The sequence below is a fragment of the Pelophylax lessonae genome (genome assembly GCF_965119305.1).
Source record: "Pelophylax lessonae genome assembly, chromosome: 3".
NCBI classification, from domain to species: domain Eukaryota; kingdom Metazoa; phylum Chordata; class Amphibia; order Anura; family Ranidae; genus Pelophylax; species Pelophylax lessonae.
In genome coordinates, this window is record NC_138770.1 from 322,604,642 (window position 1) to 322,630,423 (window position 25,782).

At 41.3% G+C, this 25,782-nt stretch overlaps 1 protein-coding gene across 2 annotated transcripts in view; it reads left to right on the forward strand.

Annotated features, from left to right (window-relative positions):
* MYOM2 (myomesin 2) overlaps positions 1-25,782 on the forward strand; it is a 224,338-nt gene that overhangs the window by 138,162 nt on the left and 60,394 nt on the right. For both annotated transcript variants that reach the window (XM_082249653.1, XM_082249652.1), the window contains 2 exons: positions 8,663-8,850; positions 25,620-25,746. In XM_082249653.1, the coding sequence (XP_082105779.1) occupies positions 8,663-8,850; positions 25,620-25,746 (315 nt within the window). The remainder of the gene's footprint in view (positions 1-8,662; positions 8,851-25,619; positions 25,747-25,782) is intronic.

Sequence of the window (25,782 nt, forward strand, 5' to 3'; positions counted from 1 at the left end):
AATGGACAGATTGGACACCTAACTAACATTTTTGACACTTTTGGGGGGAACCAGTGACATTACTACAGTAATCGGTACTTAAAATATGCTCTGTTACTGTAATGATGACATGGGCAGGGAAGGGGTTAACACCAGGGGTGATCAAATGGTTAAATTTGTCCCTAGGGAGTGCTTTCTAACTGTGTGGGGGATGGGCTTGCTGAATGAACACAGAGACCTCTGTTCCTAAATAGGAGGAACACAGGATCCCTGTGTTCATTACTGACAGAACAGCGGTCTTCCGTGTTTACAGCGGCAGACCGCTGTTGTGTCACCACGTTGAGCGATCGCATGCATGGCTAATGGACCCGCTAATTGGCTCCCCCTGTAGCCAGGGCCGGCGCAACCACCAGGCGGACCAAGCGGCCGCTTGGGGTGGGCAGGTCCGCAGCCGGGGATGGGGCGGAAAAATGAACTTTTTTTTTTTTTAAATACTTTATTATCCGAAATTGCCACCGCCCGCCGGCGCCAGGTGTCCCGCTCCGGTGCAGTGGCGAAAAAAACATTACCCACGGTACGAGGAGAGGGGGGAGGGGTGCCGCTGGGAGGGGTGCCCGGGGAGCTTCACCCTCTCTCTATGCCCTTAACCTGCCGGATGTCCCCCGAGAACAGAGCCTAGGATGGCTCAGATGAGAAGAACTATGAGGAGCCGGGAGAGCGGAACCTGCAGGAGACTGAAACTGGAGAGGGGGAGAAGACACTGCAGAGCAGTCCTAACGCATGGACAGTCGGACACTGCTGGGCACCAGGTGCATGGGGGGCCAGTGCAGGTTCCGGGAGACCGTGAACATGGGGGAGCTGCCTGTCAGTAATAATGATAGTTCTGCCAGCAAATGCAAACATCATGTGCACAGTTCAGCAGCCAGCCGTTCTTTATCAGTTGAGCATGGAATGGGTTAATGCTCAGAGTGCCGTCTGGTGACACTCGGGGGCGGACATTGTGTTTAAAGATCTCGGAAGCCTGGCATTTTCCCGCTGCCACATGTACGGTGGCTCAAAGCGCAGTGCTTACAGAGAGGGGTCCTCTCCTCCCCACACTGCCTGCAAAGAACATACCAGCTTGCTGAGCAGATAAAAGACAGGTCAGAATTTGTGTGTTATCCCCCCCCCCTCCACTGAGAAGCATGAGAGCAGTCAGACCACCTGGAGCTGCACACAGGAGTCCTGGATGGCTTTGCTCTTCAGATGGTACCAGACCAGTAAGCCTGACCCTTTACTCCTGGGTACAATGTCTTTTCAAGGCCACAGAATTCTATAACCCCCCCCCCTGTACTGTGTTCCCCTGCCCCCTGTCTCTCACTCTCCTCCCCCCTCGTCTCTCTCCCTCCTCCTCCTCTTTACATAACGCACCCCACAACCCTGTACACAGTACATAGTGTACCCCTCAACCCTGCATGCAGTAAATAGAACACCCCTCAACCCTGAGCTCAGTACGTAGCACACCCCACAAACCTGTACGCAGTACATAGCACACCCCTCAACCCTGCACGCAGTACATAGCACACCCATCAACCCTGTGCTCAGTACGTATCGCACACCGCAACCCTGTACACAGTGTACCCCTCATCCCTGCACTCAGTATGTAGCACACCCCACAACTCTGTATGCAGTACATAGTGTACCCCTCAACCTTTTGCTCAATACGTAGCGCACGCCGCAACCCTGTACGCAGTACATAGCACACCCCTCAACCCTGCATGCAGTACGTAGCACACCCCTTAACCCTGCATGCAGTATGTAGCGTACTCCTCAACCCTGCACGCAGTACATTGTACACCCCTCAACCCTGCACTCAGTACGTAGCGCACCCTACAACCCTGCACTCAGTACATAGCACACCCTGCAACCCTTCACTCAGTACGTAGCACACCCTGCAACCCTTCACTCAGTACATAGCACACCCTGCAACCCTGCACTCAGTACTTAGCACACCCCGCAACCCTGCACTCAGTACGTAGCACACCCCGCAACCCTGCACTCAGTACGTAGCACACCCCGCAACCCTGCACTCAGTACGTAGCGCACCCTGCAACCCTGCACTCAGTACATAGCGCACCCTACAACCCTGCACTCAGTACAAAGCGCACCCCACAACCCTTTATGTAGTAAAAGAGTGTATGTATTACACACTCCTGACCCCTGCACTCTATGCATTATACACTCCGGTTCCCTGCATTCTGTGTATTACACACTCCTGACCTGTGAATTCTGTGTATTACACACTCCTGACCCCTGCTACCTCCACCGTGTACATGCGCAGGGCAAAGGGGGCAGCGTCAGGGGCGGAGCCAAGGGGCGGCAAAATGAGGTTTCGCCTAGGGTGTCAAAAATCCTTGCACCGGCCCTGCCTGTAGCCAATTGGCGCGTGTGCGTGCCTCTGGTGGGAGCACGCACGACCCTACTAGCGGCCCCGCAAATCGATATACAGTTATGTTGTTTTGCGGGACAGAGCCAACTTAATATAATAATATATGTATTATTGGCAGTCGGCAGTGTCTCTGACTGTTAGAAATGTATTTTTTTACAACTTAAGATGATCATACACAGATCAAACTTTGGCTGTTTGCTGGTCCAGCTGAAATTAGATCTGTGCGTGGGGTGACCTGCATCACTCAGCTCACCAAACTTTGACTGAAAAAGCTGGGAGACGAAACTATTGGATGGCAGTCAATCAGCTGCAGCCACTGTTCAGGTATTCCAACAGGCACAGACTGTCAGAATACAATAGCTGGGAGGGGACATTCATCCATCTACATTTAGGAATGAAAGAGGAATCTGTTTGATTTCTTACGTTCAGTCTGCAGGCTGGATAAAAGAAATCTATGTGTGTATGTCTATCCTTAGCAGTCAACCCTATGCAGACTAATGCTTGCCCTATGGTCAATGAGCTGACTGCAGGCACTGTATGGCTGAACTAAGAGTGACCATTGAACCATCCATTTTTGGATAGGGTTCTTTTTTAGATAACTGTTTTTTCCATCCATTCATGTTTCTTTAGACGCTGCATTGCTGTCACATGCGTACACTCCAGGAGGTTGATTTACTAATGGAAGTCCCGGTTCACACTATAGCGATGACAGACATCGCATGTGATTCGAAGCTCACTGCTCTGAAAATCACATGTGATGTCTGTGCGATGTGAATCCAGCCATACATACTATGGCTGAATTTGCATTTGATTCGGACACAACATGCACAGGACCCTTTTTTGAGCCCACAGCAGAATCGGATCGCATGGGTGTTCACACCTATAAGATCCAATTCATGTCCAAACTGACATTTCACACTGTGATGTGCAAACTGATCTGGAAGTGTCGTCAACTTTGTATTGATGCCCGCAGCAATTTGCATATGGCAGTGTGAACTGCCTGCGATTTGAATGTGATGTGGGATTCTCAGGGTTCCCGCATCATAGATATGTGAACCGGTACTAAAGCTTAGTGAACAAGGTGAAGCTCTACTGACTTCTCCAAAAGCATTTTTTCTTGTATTTTTTTTAGTTACTCTTTGCAAAGTGAAACTTCGCCACATTTATTAAGCTTTAGAGCAGGAATCCTCAAACTATGGTCCTCCAGCTGTTGTGGAACTACACATTCCATGAGGCATTGTAAAACTCTGAAATCCAAGGGGGAAAAAGACCGCTCCAGGTGGGCTGGGTATCAGGTGCTGGTCGGATCCGTTGATCCGGAATCACTTGAAGCAAGAAGAAAATGACCGCACTCCGATGTAAATCAAAAATTGGAGTAGAATTTATTCCACATCAAAACAAATGGGCAAACTGGAACAACACACTGTGGATGCAGGACACAAAGGCAGATGCGTTTCACGACTTAGAGATGTCGCTTACTCATTGCCGTTGGCAATGAGTAAGCGACATCTCTAAGTCGTGAAACGCGTCTGCCTTTGTGTCCTGCATCCACAGTGTGTTGTTCCAGTTTGCCCATTTGTTTTGATGTGGAATAAATTTTACTCCAATTTTTGATTTACATCGGAGTGCTGTCATTTTCTTCTTGCTTCATTGTAAAACTCTGACATGACTAGGCATGATGGGAATTGTAGTTCCTGAACAACTGGAGGGCCATAGTTTGAAGACCCCTGATTTAGAGCAATCCCAATAGAGATCACATTGATTTTTACTACTAAATGCTTGCATGGCCATTTCCAGAATCAGCTTACTGTGTTCTCAGTATTTTAACCATAAGAAAAATAAACATGACTTCTTTCAGTAAATCCCTAAGAGGGGCTTTTCCTCACATATCATCCCCTAGATATCACATTTATTTTTACCATCCAAAAAAAAACTCCTTGCATGGCCATCTTCAAAATCCACTTACTACGTCATCAGTATTTTAACCATAAGAAAAATAAACATTATTACTTCTTTCAGTTGATCCCTAAGAGGGGCTGTCCCTCACATTAGAGAGAAGGACAATCTACCTAATAGACACAGTTTGAAAAAAAAAATTAAAACTGGCAGGAGACTTAACTATTTCTGACTATATTCAAAATCAAGAAAAACATGGCTTTAGATGTGATAACTTTGTGTTAATACTATTTTGCTAATGTCAGTGTTTAATTGTTGGTGAATTTTCTTTTATTAAAATGATTTCCACCAAACTTTTACTAAGGCACCCTTATCGCTATTCAAATTTGATGTCTGGCATGTATGTTACTCTTAAAGCGGAGTTCCACCCAAAAGTGGAACTTCTGCTCATCTGCTTCCCCCCCCCCCCCTCTGTGCCACATTTAGCAACTTTTAGGGGGGAGGGGGGGAACTGGTACCTGTTTTTGACAGGTAACCTTCGCCACTTCCGGGAGACAGCGCTGCGGCGCCATCCCTCAGAAGTTTTACCCCTCCTCCTTCCCCCGCTGCTGATCCAATTAAAATGCGCAGTAGGGAACCGGCTGTGAACCTGAAAGGCTTCACCGGCAGTTTCCCTTAGAACGAATGGTGGCAGCAGCACCTGGCAGCCGATCCGAAAATCATTTTGGGTGCTGACATTGCGGGCATCCTGGACAGGTAAGTGTCTATATATTAAAAGTCAGCAGCTACAGTATTTGTAGCTGCTGACTTTTTATTTTTTATTTCCCCAGCTGGAACATCGTTTTAGCTGCAAATTTGAAACAGTGCATTTCAGGGTATCTGATTAAATATGCGCAAGTTGACTAAAATGTCAATAAAAGGGGACAAACTAAACAGAGAAATGAATACATGTCTTGAACAGTTTTGCATTTTCTGTTAAAAATGGAATACACAACCTGCTGTAAATTCAGTATTTTAGTGATTGATCTGTTTAAAGGCTGTCAACTGATCACGAAAATAGCATTATCCTGACTGGAGACCAAAGGATTAATTCATCAAATGCTGGGACACTGAGTGACACTAGTGATTGTAATTATGTCAAACTTCACATGCAGATTCTTGATTAGTTAGTTAGTTCTTGATTTGTTAAAATAATTATTTTCTGAGAGAACCAATGAGGCTGTCATTGCAGACATCTGTTTCTGCAAATTCCAGTTTCCCAGTTTGGTGTTCCTGTTTAATCATTCTGAGTAACTGACCTGAGTCAAGTATGTACAAAGAAGAACTTTCCTAATCTAAATACTTTTTCTAAGTCATTTACAGAAAATATTAAAGCCAGAGAGCCACCATGACAGCCAACAGGGGCTGACTGGCAACTCTCGGCCCAGGGGGCAAATACAAACCAGAGGCGCATGGTGCAGCAACTCGGCCCACCTCCCCACGTCCCCTCTTCCTAGCCTCCTCTTGAACCCCATTCCAGGCTGAAGCTCTGCTCCAGCTACTAGATACTCATGGAATCCAGGTTGACTGCCAACTGCCCCCTGCTGACCTGGCCAGCAGGGGGCAGTTGGGGGGAGGAGAGTCTCCAGTGGGCCATGGAACCGGTTTCTGGGGGGGGGGGGGCTGTGCTCTGTCCTTGTCTTCATCCCACACTCAGTAGGTCAGCAGTGGGGACTTTTTACTTCTCTTCACCAGGAATCCTTTAGGCATGTCTGTGGCAGAAGCGGTGCAGCCTTTTTACGGGGCACCAGAGCGGCCCCCTGGCCCAGTCCTCCCCTGACAGCCAAGCAATTAGCACAAACAGAATGAGAAGTAAGGGAATTTAGCCCCCATACCTTTCTTAGGAAAGTTTTACATTAAAGCGGCATTAAGGAAAAATCAGATATGATAGTAAATGATAATATACAGTGGGTATAAAAAAGAACCGCCCCCTTTAAAATAATACCATCAATGGCATTGCAGCCTGAAATGAAGACATGCGCAGTTTTTGTTTTATTCAGCTGTATTGAACTTGTAACATCCAAGTGAATGATATAACACCAACATGTAGGAAAACAATAAAAAAAATTAAAAACAGAATTGTCGAGTTGGAAATAGGATCAATCCCCTTATGACAATATTTATTGCTTTAATTACAGCCTTTAGTCTGTTGGGATACGTCTCTACTAACTTTGCACATCTAGACTTATATTTGTTCACTCTTCTTTGCAGAACTGCTCAAGATCAATTAAATTTGATGGTGACTGTTTGTGGACTGCAGTCTTCGAGTCATTCCACAGATTTTCAATGTGGTTTAAGTCTGGGCTCTGACTAAGCCATGCAAGGACATTCACCCTTTTCTCCTTCAACAACTGTGTGGTCGTTTTTGCTGTGTGCTTTGGGTCTTTGTCATGTTGGAAGGTGAACCTTCTTTCCATTGACAACTTTCTGGCAGGGGGCCGCAGATTTTCTTCAAGAATTTGAAGGTATTTTGCCCCATCCATTTTTCTTCTATCCTGGCACATGCTCCAGTCCCTGCTGCCGAGAAACACCCCCATAACGGGATATTACCACCTCCATGCTTTACTGTACGAATGGTGTTTTTTGGACCATGAGCTGTATTGGATTTCCACCAGATATATAGTTTGGTGTTGAGGCCAAATAATTCAATTTTAGTCTCATCTGACCATAACACCTTTTTCCATGTGGCCTCAGAATCTTCAAGGTGCATTGAAGGTGGTCAGGAGAATTATTTAGCCTCAAAACCAAACAATATGTCTGGCAGAATACAATGCAGCCCACAAACCAAATAACACCATTCCTGCAGTAAAGCATGGAGGTGGTAATATCCTGTAATAAGGGTGTTCCTCTGCAGCAGGGACTGGAGCAATTTTCAGGATAGAAGAAAGATGGATGGGGAAAAATGCAGATGGGCAGAAATTGCAAAGTCTAGATGTGCAAAGTTACTAAAGACAAATCCCAACAGAGTAAAGGCTATAATTAAAGCAAAATGTGGTCTAACAAAATACTGACATAAGGTGTGTGTGTGTGTGTGTGTGTGTGTGTGGTGTGTGTGTGGGGGGGGGGGGGGGGGTGATCCTTTTTCTAAGGCTTTTCAATTTTTTTTTCTGACATGTTGTCACTACTTCCTGTCCTCTCAAACCAACCCATTCATCCTGATGTAGGTTAGACATGATAAACAGGTTTGAAGACCTTAAACTATGTGACAAGAATGGGGATGTTATATTGCACACAATGCCACTCATTTGTACCCATGCCTATATAACAAAATCAATATCATATTTAACAAATTGTAATTTAATTTTTATGTGAAACCTTGTTATCTGGAAATAAAGATATAATTAATAAAACTGGCATTTGGGTGTGTCTGCTGAGAATCATAAAATACTTTCCAGCCTCTTTAGCACACCCCTCAGACCTTTTAATTGATTATGTTGATTCTGTAAATGGCCTTTTGGGGTACCTGAGGAGATGGCTATAGTTGGCAGCTGCAGCAGTTGCTTACCATTCAAACTATAAAGGAATGCACATGGTGATTGATGAAAGCCAGAAAGTCCGATATATTAAATTGGACTTACTCTGCACAGAACCAAGACCAGGCAAAACTTACTATTGTTCAATTTTAATCTCATTTATTTTACTGTTGCTTATTGACTGTTGTGTAATACCTTTTTTTTTTAATATTTCTTGCACTGTTTTTATTTTTTTTAAATTATATTTATACATTATATTGAATCTCTGAATGCCCTAATCAGAAATTAAAGAATATTTGCCTCTGTAAATGCTTCTGCATTTTAAAACTCAGTTTCATTCCTGTCTGTGCACTGCGATTAGTGTCACAGACATTTCCTAAAGGTCAGAATTGCAGATGGTGTGAATGGTGCATGTTTCCAATAAAACAGGTGGTGGACGCCACCGTGTAAAGGGTCAACTGCAACGTTAGCCTGCCCCAGTGATAAACACTTTGAATCTATTGGTACTTAGATTGTGGTACTGCTAGCTAAAATATTTCTGCACAGGGTGAGGCTGAGAGACTAATATGTCACACAATGAATCGGAGGTATGATTTCACACTCTAACAGCTTATAGTATTTCCCTAAATTTCACTTGCATGTACTCTTAAGTACTACTATTTATTGCATCATCACCAATATGTTGTTTTATTGTTGTAAACATTGAAATCAGCATCTTAGATTGTTCAAACTGATTAATCATTTTGATTTTTTGGACAATTTGATTGTTTCAACTACTCTGTACATGAACATAAAAGCACATGTTTACTTCTGCTGGCTTTGTCAACATCTATGTGTAATTTTTCAGCTGCTCCATCTCACCCTTACGGTATTACCCTACTAAACTGTGATGGTCATTCAATGACACTGGGCTGGAAGTTGCCCAAGTTCACTGGAGGATCTCATATCACTGGATACTACATTGACAAACGGGAAGCTGATCACCTCAACTGGCATGAAGTGAATACTAGCCTTATTACTGAAAGAATCTACAAGGTTAGTTAAACAATATAGATGTTTTTATTTAAAACATTTTACATTTACATGTCTAAACTTGGAGCTTTGCAATGCTGTGTAAATACCAGCTTTTGTAAATTTATGCTTTCATAGTTCTCCTTAAAAGACTTGCCAAGGAACAGCTAATGCACCCAAGGCCTAAAATAAAATTGCTAAGGGCTACCCCATTGAATCACAGTCACAGTGCTTTATTTAACTTCTGGTACCATCTGCTGTGAACAGGGAAAAACATAGCCATCCATTACATTACCCATGCTTTCTTCTTCTGAGCATGATTATTTGAACACTGTTGTACCTAAGTCTGGGAAAGCTACAACAAGTTTCTGAGCAATCCATCTCATTATATTGCATGTCAAGGCATTTTTTTTACTGAAAATTCAATTCATAAGAGCATTGAACTTTACAAGAGTCTATCACCTAGGTCCTATTGTTAGCAAGAGTGAAAGAAAGATTTTGAATCAAAGTAACATTAAACCTTCAGGGTCTTTTCCAATTTAAATACTTACCATGTTATGGTTACCTGCTCTGTGCAATAGTTTTTCACAGAGCAGCCCCGATCCTTCTCTTCTGTCCTTCCTGTCACTACAGGCTCCTCCTCTTCAGGGAGTGCCCCCATAAAAAGTCACTACCGAGCCACCCTGTCTGTGCCCATTGACACAGACGGGGCGGCTCAGCTCTGCCCCCACTCCCTCGTCTCAGCATTTGATTGACAGCAGCGGGAGCCAATGGCCAATCAATCTACCCAGTGAGGAGAAAGACCTTAAGGCTTTAGAAAGTAAAAACCTTAAGGCTTTAGAACCATTTTAGGGCTTATAATTAACTTCAACCTGTTAACTGTGTAAATTGTACAGTATGCTAAATTTCAACTCTAGCCAAAACCTTTTTTTGTATTGTAAGGCTTAGGACCTTAGAAAACATGAAAAAAAGCTCTAACCCTTTCCACTATCCAGCTCTAAAAACAAGTTTTTAGGCTAGGCTTTAATATTTACCCTAAATTTCATTTTGAAACTTATTGAAACCTTTAACTTATCTATGGAAAATACACTTTAAAAACATCTTAAAACTAATCAAAATGTTTAAAAAAGGCATATTTTCAATCCAGCGATTGGTTATTGTGAGAGTTTACAGCTTTTGTCCTATCTTCTAAGTGCTTGAAGCACATTCAATTTAGCAAAAAAATATGGCATTTTATCTTCCATAAAGTGCGGTAGAAAAACATTAGTTCTCAAAGGAAAATCTTTAGTCTTCATTTATCCCACTTACCCCTGCTCAAAAATAAGGGCAATAAAGACACACTCAGGATTAACGATTGTGCTATGCCAACTGTGTTTGTCAATAAACTAACATAATGTATGCATTCATAGATTACATTTATATAATGCAATTGGATATTTTCAGAGTCCCATTTTGCTAGTTTTTCTGTTAAACACAAAACTTGCATTCACAAAGTAATACAAGTTGGTTTTCACATTAACATGAAATTGACTCTGTTGATCCAAATTGGTTAACCTCCTTGGCGGTAATCCCGAGCGTGACTCGGGGTTGATTTTTCATATCAGGAACGGTAACCCTGAGTCACGCTCGGGGTGGATTGCAGAGAGCGCAGCACACACACACATATATATATATATATATAAAATTATATTATTGATTCAATTATAATTCATGCGTTATATATTATATATATATATATATATATATATATATATATATATATACACACACACATATATCTATATATAATATATAATGCATGAATTATAATCTAATCAATAATATAATTTTATTATATATATTATATATTAAATAATAAAATAATATTATTGATTCGATTATAATTCACGTGTTTGTGTTTCAAATTTATCACATCTGGGATGTCTACTAGAGTCTTGTTTTGGTCAGGTTTAAGTCAGTAATTACTAAGAATTGTAGGCCTATAATACATAACGCCAAATTTCCATGAAAAGAATTGTACCGCTTTTGGTATGTAATTCCTGACATAATCATACCGCCAGGGAGGTTAAAAGATAAGTTCACCTTTAAAAAACTAAATAAATGCACATTTTTTGGGATCCTGCAGAGCATTGCACCCGTGATCAGTAGATTGCCATCCAGGTCACATATGGTGCATTACTGCTAAGCAGTGCTAATGTACAATGCAATTAGAGGAGAAGCGTTTTAACCTCAGGCAACGTGGGGGGTTCTTTACTGTTAGGGCTACAAGAGTGTGGAATTCTCTACCACAAGAGGTGGTTTCTGTGGGTAGTATGGTGGGTTTCAAAAGACTCTTAGACGTACATCTCAAGGATCAGAACATTCAGGGCTATGTGAGATGATTACAGCGACACACACCTACACAGGTTGAAATGGATGGACTATTGTCTTTATTCAACCTCACCTACTATGTAACTATGTAACCAGTGCTTTAAGTGGGCCGGTACGCACCGGTACTCAGTACCGCCACTTCCAAATATTGCTCTTGAGGGTACCGCCACCTCTCTGTGCGCCTTAGCGTTACCAGTACGCTCATTTTGGAAATCTGCGCCAGACCAGTCACCACCAGTGAGTCCCCCTGGCTCTGGAGTCCCAGCCCAGGCCAGCAGCGGCGGCAGAGCTGCCACGCTGCTGGCCTGTACTGCAGTGCACTTGTTGCTATCGCCGCTCGGCGTCTAGCAACCAGTGAGGTCATCTGAGGAGGAGAGTGAGGCCCCAGCATACACTGCGGAGCCTCCTTCCTCCTCTGCTGCGCGATGAGTGGAGTGTTGGCTCCACCCACCTCTTCCCTCCAGCTACTCCAGGCCACCACATCACAGTGAGTCCTGTGTGTCAGCGGCCCTCAGCCTAAAAACGTGAGTAGGAGCATTTCTGGGGACCCTGATGTGGGATGGGGGGGGCTCTGTGGGGACCCTAATGTGAGGAGGGGGGTGCTCTGTGGGGACCCTGATGTGGGGTGGGGCGCTCTGTGGGGGCCCTGATGTGAGGGGGGCTCTGTGGGGACCCTGATGTGGGGTGGGGGGCGCTCTGTGGGGACCCTGATGTGAGGGGGGGGCTCTGTGGGGACCCTGATGTGAGGGGGGGGTGCTCTGTGGGGACCCTGATGTGGGGAGGCTCTGTGGGGACCCTGATGTGGGGAGGCTCTATGGGGACCCTGATGTGAGGTGGGAGGCACTCTGTGGGGGCCCGGATGTGAGGGGAGGCTCTGTGGGGACCCTGATGTGAGAGGAGGCTCTTTGGGGACCCTGATGTGAGAGGAGGCTCTGTGGGGATCCTGATGTGAGAGGAGGCTCTGTGGGGACCCTGATGTGAGGGGGGGCTCTGTATGGACCCTGATGTGGGGAGGGTGCTCTGTGGGGACCCTGATGTGGGGAGGCTTTGTGGGGATCCTGATGTGGGGAGGTGCTCTGTGGGGGCCCTGATGTGAGGGGGGCTCTGTGGGGACCCTGATGTGAGAAGGGGGCGCTCTGTGGGGGCCCTGATATAATAAAAATTATACGCTATAATAGAGTACCGGCACCTCTTTTGGGCCACTTAAAGCACTGTATGTTACTATGTATGGCTACTCATATCTAGCTCTCAATACCTTCATACATGCCTCTACATATCATTGACTAAATTTTCGGGAGGGCATGCTGTTCATATTGGGTCTGCCTTGCTTGTCTATCCCCTCTAATCCCTTGTGGGACTTGTGGCTCCACCACTTTGACCTTAGATCCCCCTTGGATGTGTTGCAGCGATTTGACACTTGTACAAATCTGCTCCATCTGTGAATGTCCCACCAAACATCTCATGAAGAAGATTGGTTACAATTGAAACGCATTGGAAAGATTGGTGGCAACACAATTTTTTAATCTTGTATGGTGTCTGTAAATTGAATTCCTGTTAAGAGGAAGACCAGAGTATATTATGTATAGACTGACTTTTTAACCATTTTTTGTAAAAATAAACTTTTTTATTTTTAACAAAAATTGTTTGGTATAACAATTTTTAGTTGCAACAAAGTCCCAAGGAAGATGCTTTTTTCTCCTATCAACATGTTCATTGTCGCTAAATGAGTAAAACTTACTGGCTCTCTGTTCGGTTTCTTCTTCTCCTTGTCTGAGCTCTGATGTATAGGGAATTGCTAAAACTAATACCAGGTCATATTAATGTACTAAATGCGCTGCTGTTTATTTGAATGTACTGTATTATCCTCTACCAATAGGACGTTGTGCTAGCAGCTCAAGACCCACTCACTGGACTTACATTCATTATTGCTTATTTATGTTTTTATGTCCTACCGCAATATTTTGATCTTTTATTTTAATGTACTAACACTGCTTTCACTTTCTTAGGCCTACAGAGCATAAATACTAGTACAGTTATTTCAGTATATGCCAGTGTGACGGTATCACTGTATCTCACCGCCTTGTAATTCCTTAATCCCCAATAGTTGAAGAATCCCCAATTCGCCAAATAAGAAATCGCTGGTATCGCTGAATAATTCCACACATGAGCCAAAGCTGAATGCTCGAACGATTTTACTGGAAGCAACCACAGGCATTTAAAACTACAATTTCTTTTATCCCCTGCCCCCATGCAAGGGAGACACCCACAACAAATACACATTAACCAATAACATAAAGGTTACAATCCACATAAAATCCTCCCTTCTGTCTGGGATGCAATTATGGTAAACAATGGGTAACATAATTATCACAGGCAGGAAAAATGCAGTTTTACCCACATGCTGTAACTTTAAAACTATACATCCAATCTTTATAAAAATACATATTCACAATCAATCCATTCGGGGGGACAACCTATTAAAAATGGCATGAATCACACCAGAGGTTCCAAAGTTAGTATCAGTCTCTTTGGCCTGGGTATACACATGGCTTGTCTGCCCAATACCAGTTCTACACAGTCTTTTGTCCTGGAGACCATTGAGAAGTGAATCCTCAATATAGTCTTTTAAGCAGGGAGAGGAAACATGCGGACAGACATAGAAGGGCATCCTTCACAGCCAGGGTCCGAACTAGTGGCTTTACCACCATGACTGAACCAAGAAGGAGGGTGTTGTCCAATCTCTTTCCTACAAAGGACTTACAGTTTCACTTTATTGATACATCATCTTAAAGGAATGGGAGTGCTTCAAGCATGTATAAAGTTGAACTCCAGGAATTATCTGTATTGTATATTTACATTGGTTTAGCTTGGCACAATGTGAGTATGCATTACTTTTGGAACGCTGGAGAAGCTAGAATTTAGGGGGGTAGTTATCACATCAGGTATGAGTAATTTTGACATCACCTCCCCTCCTCTTGTCCAATCAGACAACACCATGTATTCATTGAAAAAAATATAAGGCATACAACAAATAGTGGCAGTGCTGAAAGAGTGACCCCCTGTGGTCAGTATGCAGTGCAGCAGTTTGCATAAAACCTGAACAGGTCCTGGTTATCACTGTAGCAGCTGTAGCAGCACTGAATACTACAGTAAATTCCAGCTTCCTCAGCAGTCTATCAAGTATGAGCAATGCATACTTATATTGTGCCAAGCCAATGTAAGTAAGTGGACCAATATAAGTATGCAATGCAAATAATTCCTGAAGTTTAGATTTAAGATTTATACAAATGAAAGAAAAAATATTCAATAATAAGGCTAAGAATTTGTTATGTAGTCCCACTTTGAGCAACAGTTTTTACCATGCCCCATTGCTGAGACTTTTCCAACACTGCTTGATGCATATAGAAACCACTTAAAGGATAAGTTTACCTTTTGAATATGTTACATGTTACACTTGTATTTAGGGTGTAATATGTAACATGCTCCAGCACCCCCCCCCCCTCTTTTCCCAGTGACAGTAGGTAGAGGTTCTTCTCCCCCGCACCCACTGTCACTTTTAAAATTGCCATGGTCTGCCCACACAGCTGCATCATTCATTCGCAGGGATCTGTTAATGAATAAATTACAAGTCACACTGCAGTGAAAGACAGACTTGTAGTTAGAAAGAACTACACGTGTGCTGATCAGGATATTAGTATTCTATTCATTCTTCTCTTCAACCTTTTAAACTGAAAGCATGTACAGAGGTATAGACAGAAAGCTGGAGGGCTGGAGGACATGTCTACAGTAGCCTGACATTGCATCAGTAGATGCGGGTGCAATATGTTGCAGGCTCCTGTAGAAAAAAATAATAAAAAGCAAATTTTTTTTACCTTAAAAAATACTGTGCATTTATTATTTGATTTTTTAAAGGTGGCCTTTAAAGTGATTGTAAAGGCTGACTTTTTTTAAAATAACAAACATGTCATACCTATCTGCTCTGTGTAGCGGCTTTGCATAGTGCAGCCCTGACCCTTCACTTCTCCAGCCCCCTGCTGGCACTCCTGGTGCCTCTCTCCTGCCCAGTGCACCCAGAGCACCCAAGTAGGCTTATTCCCGAGCCGCTGCTCTGTCTGTCTATTCAGATACAGAGCGCAGCTCAGGGCCACTTCTGCTGTCTCCTCATTGGCTCACTGGCTGCGATTGACAGTAGGAGGAGCCAATAGTTCAGCCATTGAAACCCTGGAGAGCGGAGGCTCTCATGCGCATTGCCTAATTGAGATAGGACTTAGGTAAGTATAAGGGGAGGCTGTGGAGGGCTGCTGCACACAGAAGGTGTTTCACCTTCATGCAGAGAATTCATGAGGGTAAAAACCTTGAGCATTTACAATCACTCTAATATCTACCAAAAAGGGTAACTACAAAAATGCACATAGATTTTTGTAAAAATAAAGGGAAAATATTTGTGATAGTAGTAATTACATTTCTTACAGAAACACTATTCATTTTTAAAGGTCACTCACTATGACTAGTGATAAGTGCCTTTGTGCTTATTAGCACTCAATAATTAAGCCTTATTGTTAACATACTCTCATTTGTCTTATCTCTCTGATTACCCATCCATATGTCTGCAGGTACCTTGATTGGTCAAAGGTCATAGAAACCAATTTCTTGGTGAAATAGAATTTGGTGTACCATGTGTGATGCTTCAAATAAAACAAATTCCGCATTCAAGTAATTTTGTACGATGCTGAGCTGAAGGCAACTTGAAAGAGCACTTTAAGTTAAATGGGATTTAACACAATTGTGGTACTCTTTTTAGATGACAGACTGATGCATTTAGAGTTCATATGCCAGGAACACAGCAACTAGTAGATTTTAGCAGTCATCAATCTGTCAGAATTCAATGAGATAATATACCATTGTACCCTCATGAAACAAATTACATCTGCAAGTAATTTGGACAAAGCAGATCTAATAGTACTTTCGCACAATTATTTTAGAGCTTACTCTGTCTCCTAGTGATGAATCTTTATCTCTTGAGCAGCTCTTTGCCAATCTAATGGTTTCCTTCGTTTTTAATCCTTTAAATCTTTTTTTTCTGTAATTATGTATTATTGTAATAGTATATGTAATAAATTCCAAGGGTGCAGGTTAATTTTACATTTCCACAATTCATTTTGTGGCAAATATGATTATGGCATTAAAGAGGAAATAAAAAAGACAGAAGGCCTTTTATACAATGTTTTGCTGACTTCAGCAAGTAATATTACTAAAGACATCCATGACATGCCAGGCTCCAAATAACCACCCACCAGTAACATAAACAAATTTTGGGATGTGATAGGAATTATGTATGATAAGTTGTAGAGTGAAGGTCTGAATTGAAACCATTTTATTTTAACCGCTTGCCGACTGCGCACAGTATATTTACTGCGGCAGTCAGCCCCGGCCAGGCAGAGTGACGTAGATCTACGTCGCTAGCCTGTGACCGGCTTTTGAGCCAATAGCGGGCGAGCGCACCCGCTGAGGCGCGCGCCCACCCCGGCTCGTTCACGGAGGAGTCTGCGCGTGTGACCGGCGGACCCGATGTCCGCCGGTCACACTACGATCGTCGGTAGAGCGGGAGAAAGGCGGGCAGCTTATGTAAACAAGCCGCCTGTCATTCTCCCCTGTGTAAAAATGGAGATCAGATGGTTCTACTATGTAGAACCATTGATCTCTGTTTTTACAATAGGAGACATGTCCCATCACAGTTAGAAACATGCCCCTAGGACACACTTAACCCCTCCCTCTCCAATACAGTTAACCCCTTCACTGCCAGTGTCATTTTTACAGTAACAGTGCATGTATAGCACTGATTACTGCAGTAATGTCACTGGTAACCCCAAAAGTGTCAAAAATGTCTGTCCGCCGCAATGTCGCAGTCCCGCAAAAAAAATCGCAGATCGCCGCCATTACTCGTTAAAAAAAACCACCAAAAATGACAAAAATATTTCCCTTTGTTAGTAAACGCGATAACTTTTGCGCAAACCAATCAAAATACGCTTTTTGCAATTTTTTTTACCAAACATATGTAGCATAAAACAAATTGGCCGAAAATGTTAAAAAATTTTGATTTTTACATTTTTTGGGGGGAATTTCATATAAAAAAAAGTGAAAAATATTGTTATTTTTGCAAAATTTACGCTCTTTTTTTGTTTATAGCGCATGATCAAAAAATCGCACAGGTGATCAAATACCACCAAAAGAAAGCTCTGTTTGTGGGAAAAAAAGGACGTGAAATTCATTTAGGCACAGCATCGCAGGACCGCGCAATTGTCCGTTAAAGTCACGCAGTAAAAAATCGCAAAAAACCCCCTGGTCAGGAAGGGGGTAAAATCTTCCGGGGCTTAAGTGCTTAACTACTGAGAAAGTAAATAGGGACTAGATAAGCCTATACATAATGTAGAAAAAAATATATATGTAGTGTGAAGTAGGCATATCTTTAATGAAGCCAGTACTGAGATAAATAAATCAGCTGCCATGGCTGGCTTCTTTGATAGGTCTGTTTTACTGGAAGGAAAGACTGTTCATTTTAAAAAGTGTCTTTTCATAATGCAAGGTGAATGTTCCCCTAGCCTAATGAGGTAATCTAATCATTTACAAGCAAAAAATACCTTTTAAGAAAAATAAGAACTTCCGCGCTATGGACTAAATGGATAGATAAGTGAATAATTAAGTGAAAAAAATGTGTATAAATAAATGAATAAAAAATATGTAGTAAATGTATAAAATATAAAATATATATATATATATATATAGATATATCTAAAAATAGGCTGCAGCCTCCCTGGATGATAGTCCGGAGACTATGCACTGGATATAAAAGGAATAGGGGTGATGGCGCTGCCTATATAATTTAGATATAATAAAAATGTAATAAGCTGTGATGCAAAGTGCCTTAAGCTAAAAACAATAATGTGTAATATTCAAACAATAATATATTCCATAAAAACTTCAATTAAGTGCAAGTGCAAGGTATAAAAGTGCCTGCAGAAAGATTGGAAAGTGACTGGTGCAATAATTGTATGAGCAATAAATAATATTTAACATGCAATATTAATGTGCTAAAAAATATGGTGCTATATAAAGTGAGCTGTTCCACTCATACCACGTGTTGATATGGGGAATAAAAAAGTGCCAACAGAGCAAAAAATAGAAAAAAGTTATTATTTTAAAAAAATACAGCTTGCAATGTCCAATAAGGAAAGATCCAGTAGAAAAGTCTATATCATGTGCGGTGACTTCAAAGGCAATAAAGGTGACAGCACTCGGAACAAACCGACACTCAGGTGAAAAGGTGACCCCGTGGTGGGTGGTAAGGTGCTGGGATTCCTTTGATAAAATTGCACACTTACCAGAGACACCCACCCCACACAGGGGTATAGAGCGGGTGTATTTATGGGTCTGGCAACCTAGCGGTATCCTCCTATCCCTGGGTGGAGGGCGTGTGCCGAGGATCAGGCTGGTCCTGGTGTGGATGTACCCTAGGATGGTCCCCTGTGTGCCTTCCTGCCTAGGTATGTTCCGAGGGATCCACTCAGCTCCACTCCCGATATTTAAACCTGTTTCTCCTGATCCTCATTCCTCATGTCTGCATTAAGCCCTTAATGCAGACATGAGGAATGAGGATCAGGAGAAACAGGTTTAAATATCGGGAGTGGAGCTGAGTGGATCCCTCGGAACATACCTAGGCAGGAAGGCACACAGGGGACCATCCTAGGGTACATCCACACCAGGACCAGCCTGATCCTCGGCACACGCCCTCCACCCAGGGATAGGAGGATACCGCTAGGTTGCCAGACCCATAAATACACCCGCTCTATACCCCTGTGTGGGGTGGGTGTCTCTGGTAAGTGTGCAATTTTATCAAAGGAATCCCAGCACCTTACCACCCACCACGGGGTCACCTTTTCACCTGAGTGTCGGTTTGTTCCGAGTGCTGTCACCTTTATTGCCTTTGAAGTCACCGCACATGATATAGACTTTTCTACTGGATCTTTCCTTATTGGACATTGCAAGCTGTATTTTTTTAAAATAATAACTTTTTTCTATTTTTTGCTCTGTTGGCACTTTTTTATTCCCCATATCAACACGTGGTATGAGTGGAACAGCTCACTTTATATAGCACCATATTTTTTAGCACATTAATATTGCATGTTAAATATTATTTATTGCTCATACAATTATTGCACCAGTCACTTTCCAATCTTTCTGCAGGCACTTTTATACCTTGCACTTGCACTTAATTGAAGTTTTTATGGAATATATTATTGTTTGAATATTACACATTATTGTTTTTAGCTTAAGGCACTTTGCATCACAGCTTATTACATTTTTATTATATCTAAATTATATAGGCAGCGCCATCACCCCTATTCCTTTTATATCCAAAAAATACCTTTTACTTTATTTATTTTTTTAAAGTTTGCCTAAATTTCCTAAGTTTAACCTAATTACAATTTCACCCCAGTATCTGAGGATAACAGTGATAATGATATGCAGGATGTTGATTTTCTTTTTTTATCTATTTATTACAGAGACTTATATAGCGCTGTCAATTTACACAGCGCTTTACATATTTATATTATACAATCACATAAGTCCCTGCCCTCAATACGCTTACAATCTAAGGTTCTTAATGCACATACATACACATACTGGGGCAAGGTTTTACAGGAGCCAATTAACCTACCATCATGGCTTTAGACTATGGGTGGAAACTGGAGTACCTGGAAGAAACCCACACAGGCACAGGGAAAACATGATTTGATCATCCTTTTCCTTTCTGCATTCAACATTATTGTTGTTTAAGCATTAAAGCCCCCAATTTATTAAAGCACAGCTTTAGAGAAAAAAAATGAAACAAACTAGAATGTTCGCAGTCAGACTGTCTCTAAAAGGTTCCTGTTTTTCACCTCATTACCAGCTGGTAATTTGTTTCAGCAAACTTGGCACTTGTTGGCACACTTTCTTGCCTGTGCCCACCCTGATTTTAGATAATTAGAAGACTGCATCTGATTTTATCTTCATCATAGCATCACCATGATTAAAACCTAAGGTGGAAGTAAAGGCTGCATATAAATATGCTTAGTCACGTCCTAGTCACGTGCTCAATCATAGTCTAGTCACGTGATGCAGAAGATACAGCTTCTTGTGTAGGGTAGAGGATGGGGCACCAAAAATGGATGGGCAGTGGAAGCTGATAAGTGACATCACGGCTCCCAGGATTCAGCCTTTTTCTTTTTTAGTGCTCCATGATACATACGAGGGAACCTGAGCTTCTGCATCACTTGGCTGGATTGGAGTGGATATGAAATAAGGTATTTACACAAATCTTTTTTTTACAAGCACCATACAGCATGGGTAGGAGGAGAGGGAAGGGGTGATGGAGCAGTGGTTTTAAGCATTATTATATGTAGCCTTTACTTCCACTTTAGGGCTGTGAAGGGACATCTACTATTGGTTTATTGGGGCAGAGCTTTTATTTTTTTTATCACTTGAACTCTCTATTTCTATTCCTGAATTTTCCCATACTGCACCAATAAGAATAAGCACTCCCCCATACCTACTCAACAACACATCGTTAGAACTATTGCACCTCCTCCAGTCCCCCCTTTTATGGGATAAAATCAAAAGTGCCTTTGTGTCTATACACACCTATTTTGATGTCCCTCTTCAACACTTTCAGAGTTCTACCTTTATACACGTTCATCTTCTTGAGTTTTGAGTTGCAGCTTTTTTCATACGTTTTTGGCATTCTACCTGTTCAAAACTACATAGCCGCAAAAAGATTTTCTCTACAAGTTTTTGTTATTACTACGTTTGTATTTATCGAATTGTTAACTTGGAACGTACATATTTATGATTATGATGTATCTGTACTCCTTTGTCTTTTCTTTTACTCAATAATCCTTATGGAATAAAAAAAAAAGAATAAGCAAAAGGTCAGTGAAATAGCAGTAGTAGTTTACACATGCCTCTAGTAACTACAGAGGACTCCAAATATTTTAAGCATTGTTATGTACAGAAAATACGTTGCAGTGCAGAACAGGATCAATAATATTAAAAATAATAGGTGAGAGGAAGACTGAAAGGGACATAGAAATAAAAAACAGGCACTCTTAAAAAAGGAAAACCGCAGGGGCAAAATAAACAACCACACACAAACAGGAAAGAATACCACAAGAACACATTAGGGTAACACGTTACTTTTATACATTAAAAAACCTTTTAAGTTACTAATACTGGCAAATTAAAAATGTAATTCTCTAAAAGTTTCCAAGACAGAGCATATGCAATTTTCAGCTCATCAAGTAAGTTTTCTTATAACTCTTTATTTGTAAGTATAGAGCTTACAGAGTTATAAAAACAGAGATAAGGCGAATTTAACTTGTTCTCATTGCCACAACAGTTAAATTGACATGAAGCTCAAAATAAAAATCAACTCTAATCCCTAGAATATTATGCTGATTTTGTTATGATTATTAAGACATTAAATTTACACAAAGCATATCCTTTAGAGCTGTGTGATAGTACGGGCAATAAATGTATTTCCTTAATGTTGTTTGTTTATAATTACTGCAATTGTTTACAGGCTCGTCGTTCACAAGCTCATTACAGTATCAGTCAGAGAAATACCATAGAACCAGCATGTTCTTATTGATTATACTCTGTTGAATTTGCTTTTGTTCATTTATTTTAATGATTTAAAAACAGGACGATACATACAGCTTCAGCCGCAATATTAAAAAAAAGGAAAAATAATTAAACAGTGGTTGGTTTTAATAGGGTTCATTTATTAAACCTAATGTTTAGGGATGCAAAGGATAGCAAAGTTGCTGCCTATTATCAGTCAATTATATAGATGTCAATATTTATTTACAAATAAGAAAGTGAACCTAAACAGCTAATGGGTTGACATGAGCAATGCCGGTTTATTCATTTATTTTTTTTTATGTAAGAGTTCTAGATTTATATTGACAGGAACATACAAATAACAACATTATCAAGCGGTTTCTTCGGCTTTTGGGTACCCATGCATAGTTGTTCATCTATGTATGCACAAGTGACCAAGTGTGTTCATCAAGAACACACATCAAGAACTTAGTGTCTCCTATACTATCTGGAACCTGCAAACCTGTTTTAATTTTGTATCTGTTCCCAGCCACATTTTACCAAATACAACTCTATTTACTTTGGCTGCTTCCAGCACCATTTTCATATTTTCATATACCACAAACATCATTAACAAATTGCCACATCATTTAAAGTATTTCATTTTCAAACTGACAAGTCCCTCTAAAGAGAGTTCCAAATGACCCATAGATACTCTGTTCTTACACACAGCCCTCCATTTTTCTTCCTTTTCTCTTCTCTCCCCAAGTGAATATGCTTTTCTGTTTGGACTGCACATATCAAATGCCTAACCCTGAATATAGGCTACCCTAATAAAATGAGTTGGATGCACATTTTGACAGCCTCAAGGCACAGATTATAAAGACCACTCTAGAGTAGAGCTCTCCCTATATTTGTCTGTATGACTCTGCAAAGCTAACAAATTGTAGAAGAGAGGGGACAGAAAGGGCAGCAGTGTAGAGGCTCCTGCTGTTGGCTTATGGAGTTGGTACAGCAATCAGCATTACTTTTTTTCTATTCAATTGATTCCAGCTCACAGTAAGGTCTAGTGGCACTAAAACACATGAAATACTGATCTGATCCAGCAAAAAAAAAAAAAAAAAAAAAAAATGGTCATATTGAGTGTCTGTCTATTTATGTATACTCTTAGTGAGATATTTGTAGTTGGAACTACAGTTATAATTTTTCAGCTTCCACTGAGACTTTCAAAACACCAACAAACCACTTATCTAAAAAAAAAAAGTATCCTATATTTGTAGCACTACCCTGGCATAAGCTGCTGCTACAGGATGGGTTCTCCCACAGACAGGCAAAAATAATACTAGTGTTCATTCTCTTTACCACCTGACAGAGGCTTTGCCTCAAGCACACTAGGTGTGAAGAACAACACGGAAAGCAATAGGAAACAACTCTCAATGCAGCAAACGCTGTGGGTGAGTAATAAAAGCAATGTGGCTCATTGTCGCAGCCTAACTACAATCAGTCTCGAGGTATCAACTTTCAAGAGGGTGAGTTTTCTGGGGATGGGCCTTTTAAACTCAATAGGGGAGCACCCAACTGTCAAGCGAAGGTATCTGAAATTCAAAAAAGTAATAATATCTTCAGAAAGTATCATAAAACAACTGAAAAAAAGGTGGGCGAGGGTCCTCTTTATAGGAAGGTGGCCAAAGCCTAACAAATCCAACAGCTGATGAAATGTCTACTTGAACAAAATCTATCCTCTGATAGTGCTCTGGTGGGCTGGGTGCAGATGGATTGGAGGTAGGCTTCAATGCTTTTACCGGCCTGCTCTTAAAATTTTCCCTCTCCTGGTTCACATAGCAACTATCCTGATGCAGGGGCAGTGTAGGTTTAGGTAACTCTATACTCTGGTCTCTCTGGTGTCTAGTAGGTTCTTCTCCCATCTGTGGTCCTCACCACTTTTCACTTCTCTCACCTGACATGTCCGCCCTCCTTCCATGTTCTCTGGGCAGATCTTAGGTTCTTGGCCACCAATACAACTTGTTATCGCCCTCTTTTTATGCTGGCCTGTCCATCACCACCAGGGAGGAAGAACAACTTACATTGCAGACACGATGATGCCTGGGTTGTGCAGCTCACTTGACCTAAAGGGACTAAAGGCCAGGACTTTATATTCTGTGCACAACCAGAACATATACACATTAAACATTTCGGGTAAAATTTACTGAAACTGGAGGACTCAGAATCTGGTGCTGCTGTGCATGGTAGTGAATAAATGTCAAACCTCAGCTTGTTTATTTAAGCTTTGAAAGTAAAACCTGGAAGCTGATTGGTTTCTATGCAAAGCTGCACCAGATTTTGCACACTAAAGACACACTAGTAGATCTCCTCTTATTCTCCTTTTTTAGTAATTGTGCTACAGGTGCAGATTACAGTATATCAAGCGTGGCATGGCATGGTGCACTAGAAGTCTTATTGGCAGTGTGATAGGCATAGTAAATAATTATTGATTTAAAATGATTGTAAAGGTTTACAATGACAAATTGAACAATGCATATCCCCATATAAAGTGTACTTGCGTTTATCAATAGCACCTAGTGTGAATCCTGGCTGATATCTCCTTCCCCTGCAATCTGCATCTGTCCCTTCTGATAGCTTTCTTTGACACCAGGCAATCCATAGTGACAGCACAGCCCCCTCTAGGACACAGCAAGTGATTGTCAATCTTAGATGTGCATGTTTCCCAATAAGACTGTTAAGAGGGGGTGTGTCTGTTCCCTCAACTCAGATATCAATATACTCAATACAATACCCAATTTTGTAAGATAAAGAAACCTAGGTTGCCCAAAGTAAATAGATACCCACAATGTCAAGCATGTCAAGCTTTAAATTTGCGTATGCTCACAAAACTACGATGGTTTAACCATAAATAATGGATCTGGATTTATTGCTCTCAGTCCAACTTGTGTTACGTAACATGCGTATTGCAAGCAATGTTTTTATATGTAGGCACCCTGACAGGTGCATTTACGTTTATGTGTGCACATACTTGGGGGTGGGATGTGCTAAAAAAAAATGATAGGGGGGATACTGTAAGTGCTTAAGTGTAACTTTTTTTTCTGTTACTTTTTTTTTTTTTTTACCAAAACTTTATTAAAAATAAAGTCCCCTATATTATATAATAGTTTAAAGACAGAGTCTTTTAGACCCCTGATGTCGCACATGCCTTCTTTTTAAGCTAATGGAGCACAGATTGCACTCCATTAGCTTCTGCCTGCAAGGGTCAAGAATGTGACACTAGCACCTGGAAGGAGTGTTTTACACATCACTTGCAGGCTCATTCTAGCTAGGAGAATCAGCGAACACATTTGCATTTATGTGCCCAGGGAATTACAGGTGTTGTGCAAAAGTACGGGTCAATGTGCCCATGTGAATGAAGCATTAGGGGATCAGGAAGGATTTTTTTTTCTTCAGTGAAGCAAATTGGACCATGTTTTAAGGGTTTTCTTATTGCCTTTCTCTTGATCATCTATGGGTATAGTGTTCTGTTTATGGAGGTTTTTAATTTATTTTTAAATTTTCTTCTATTGGTTGAACTACATTGTTTTGTTCTTATACTTGTGTTTTTTTTTTTCAATTTCCCCAACTATGTAACTATTACAAAATGCTTTGAGTCATATATTTATCAGTTCAAAGGAGCAAATAAGAAATATGCAGTGTAAACACATGCCTAAGTTTAAGCATGTAATGTGTGACTTACTTAGACAGTAACAGTGTGTACTTTGTATCTTGACTTTCGCCAGGTGGAGAATCTGGAAGAGAGTGCTTTCTATGAATTTAAGATAGCTGCATCCAATCTTGCTGGGCTTGGCCTTCCCTCTGATCCAAGTGAACACTTTAAATGTGAGGCATGGACATCACCAGAGCCAGGTAAGACCTATTCAGTTCATACATCATACATTCATA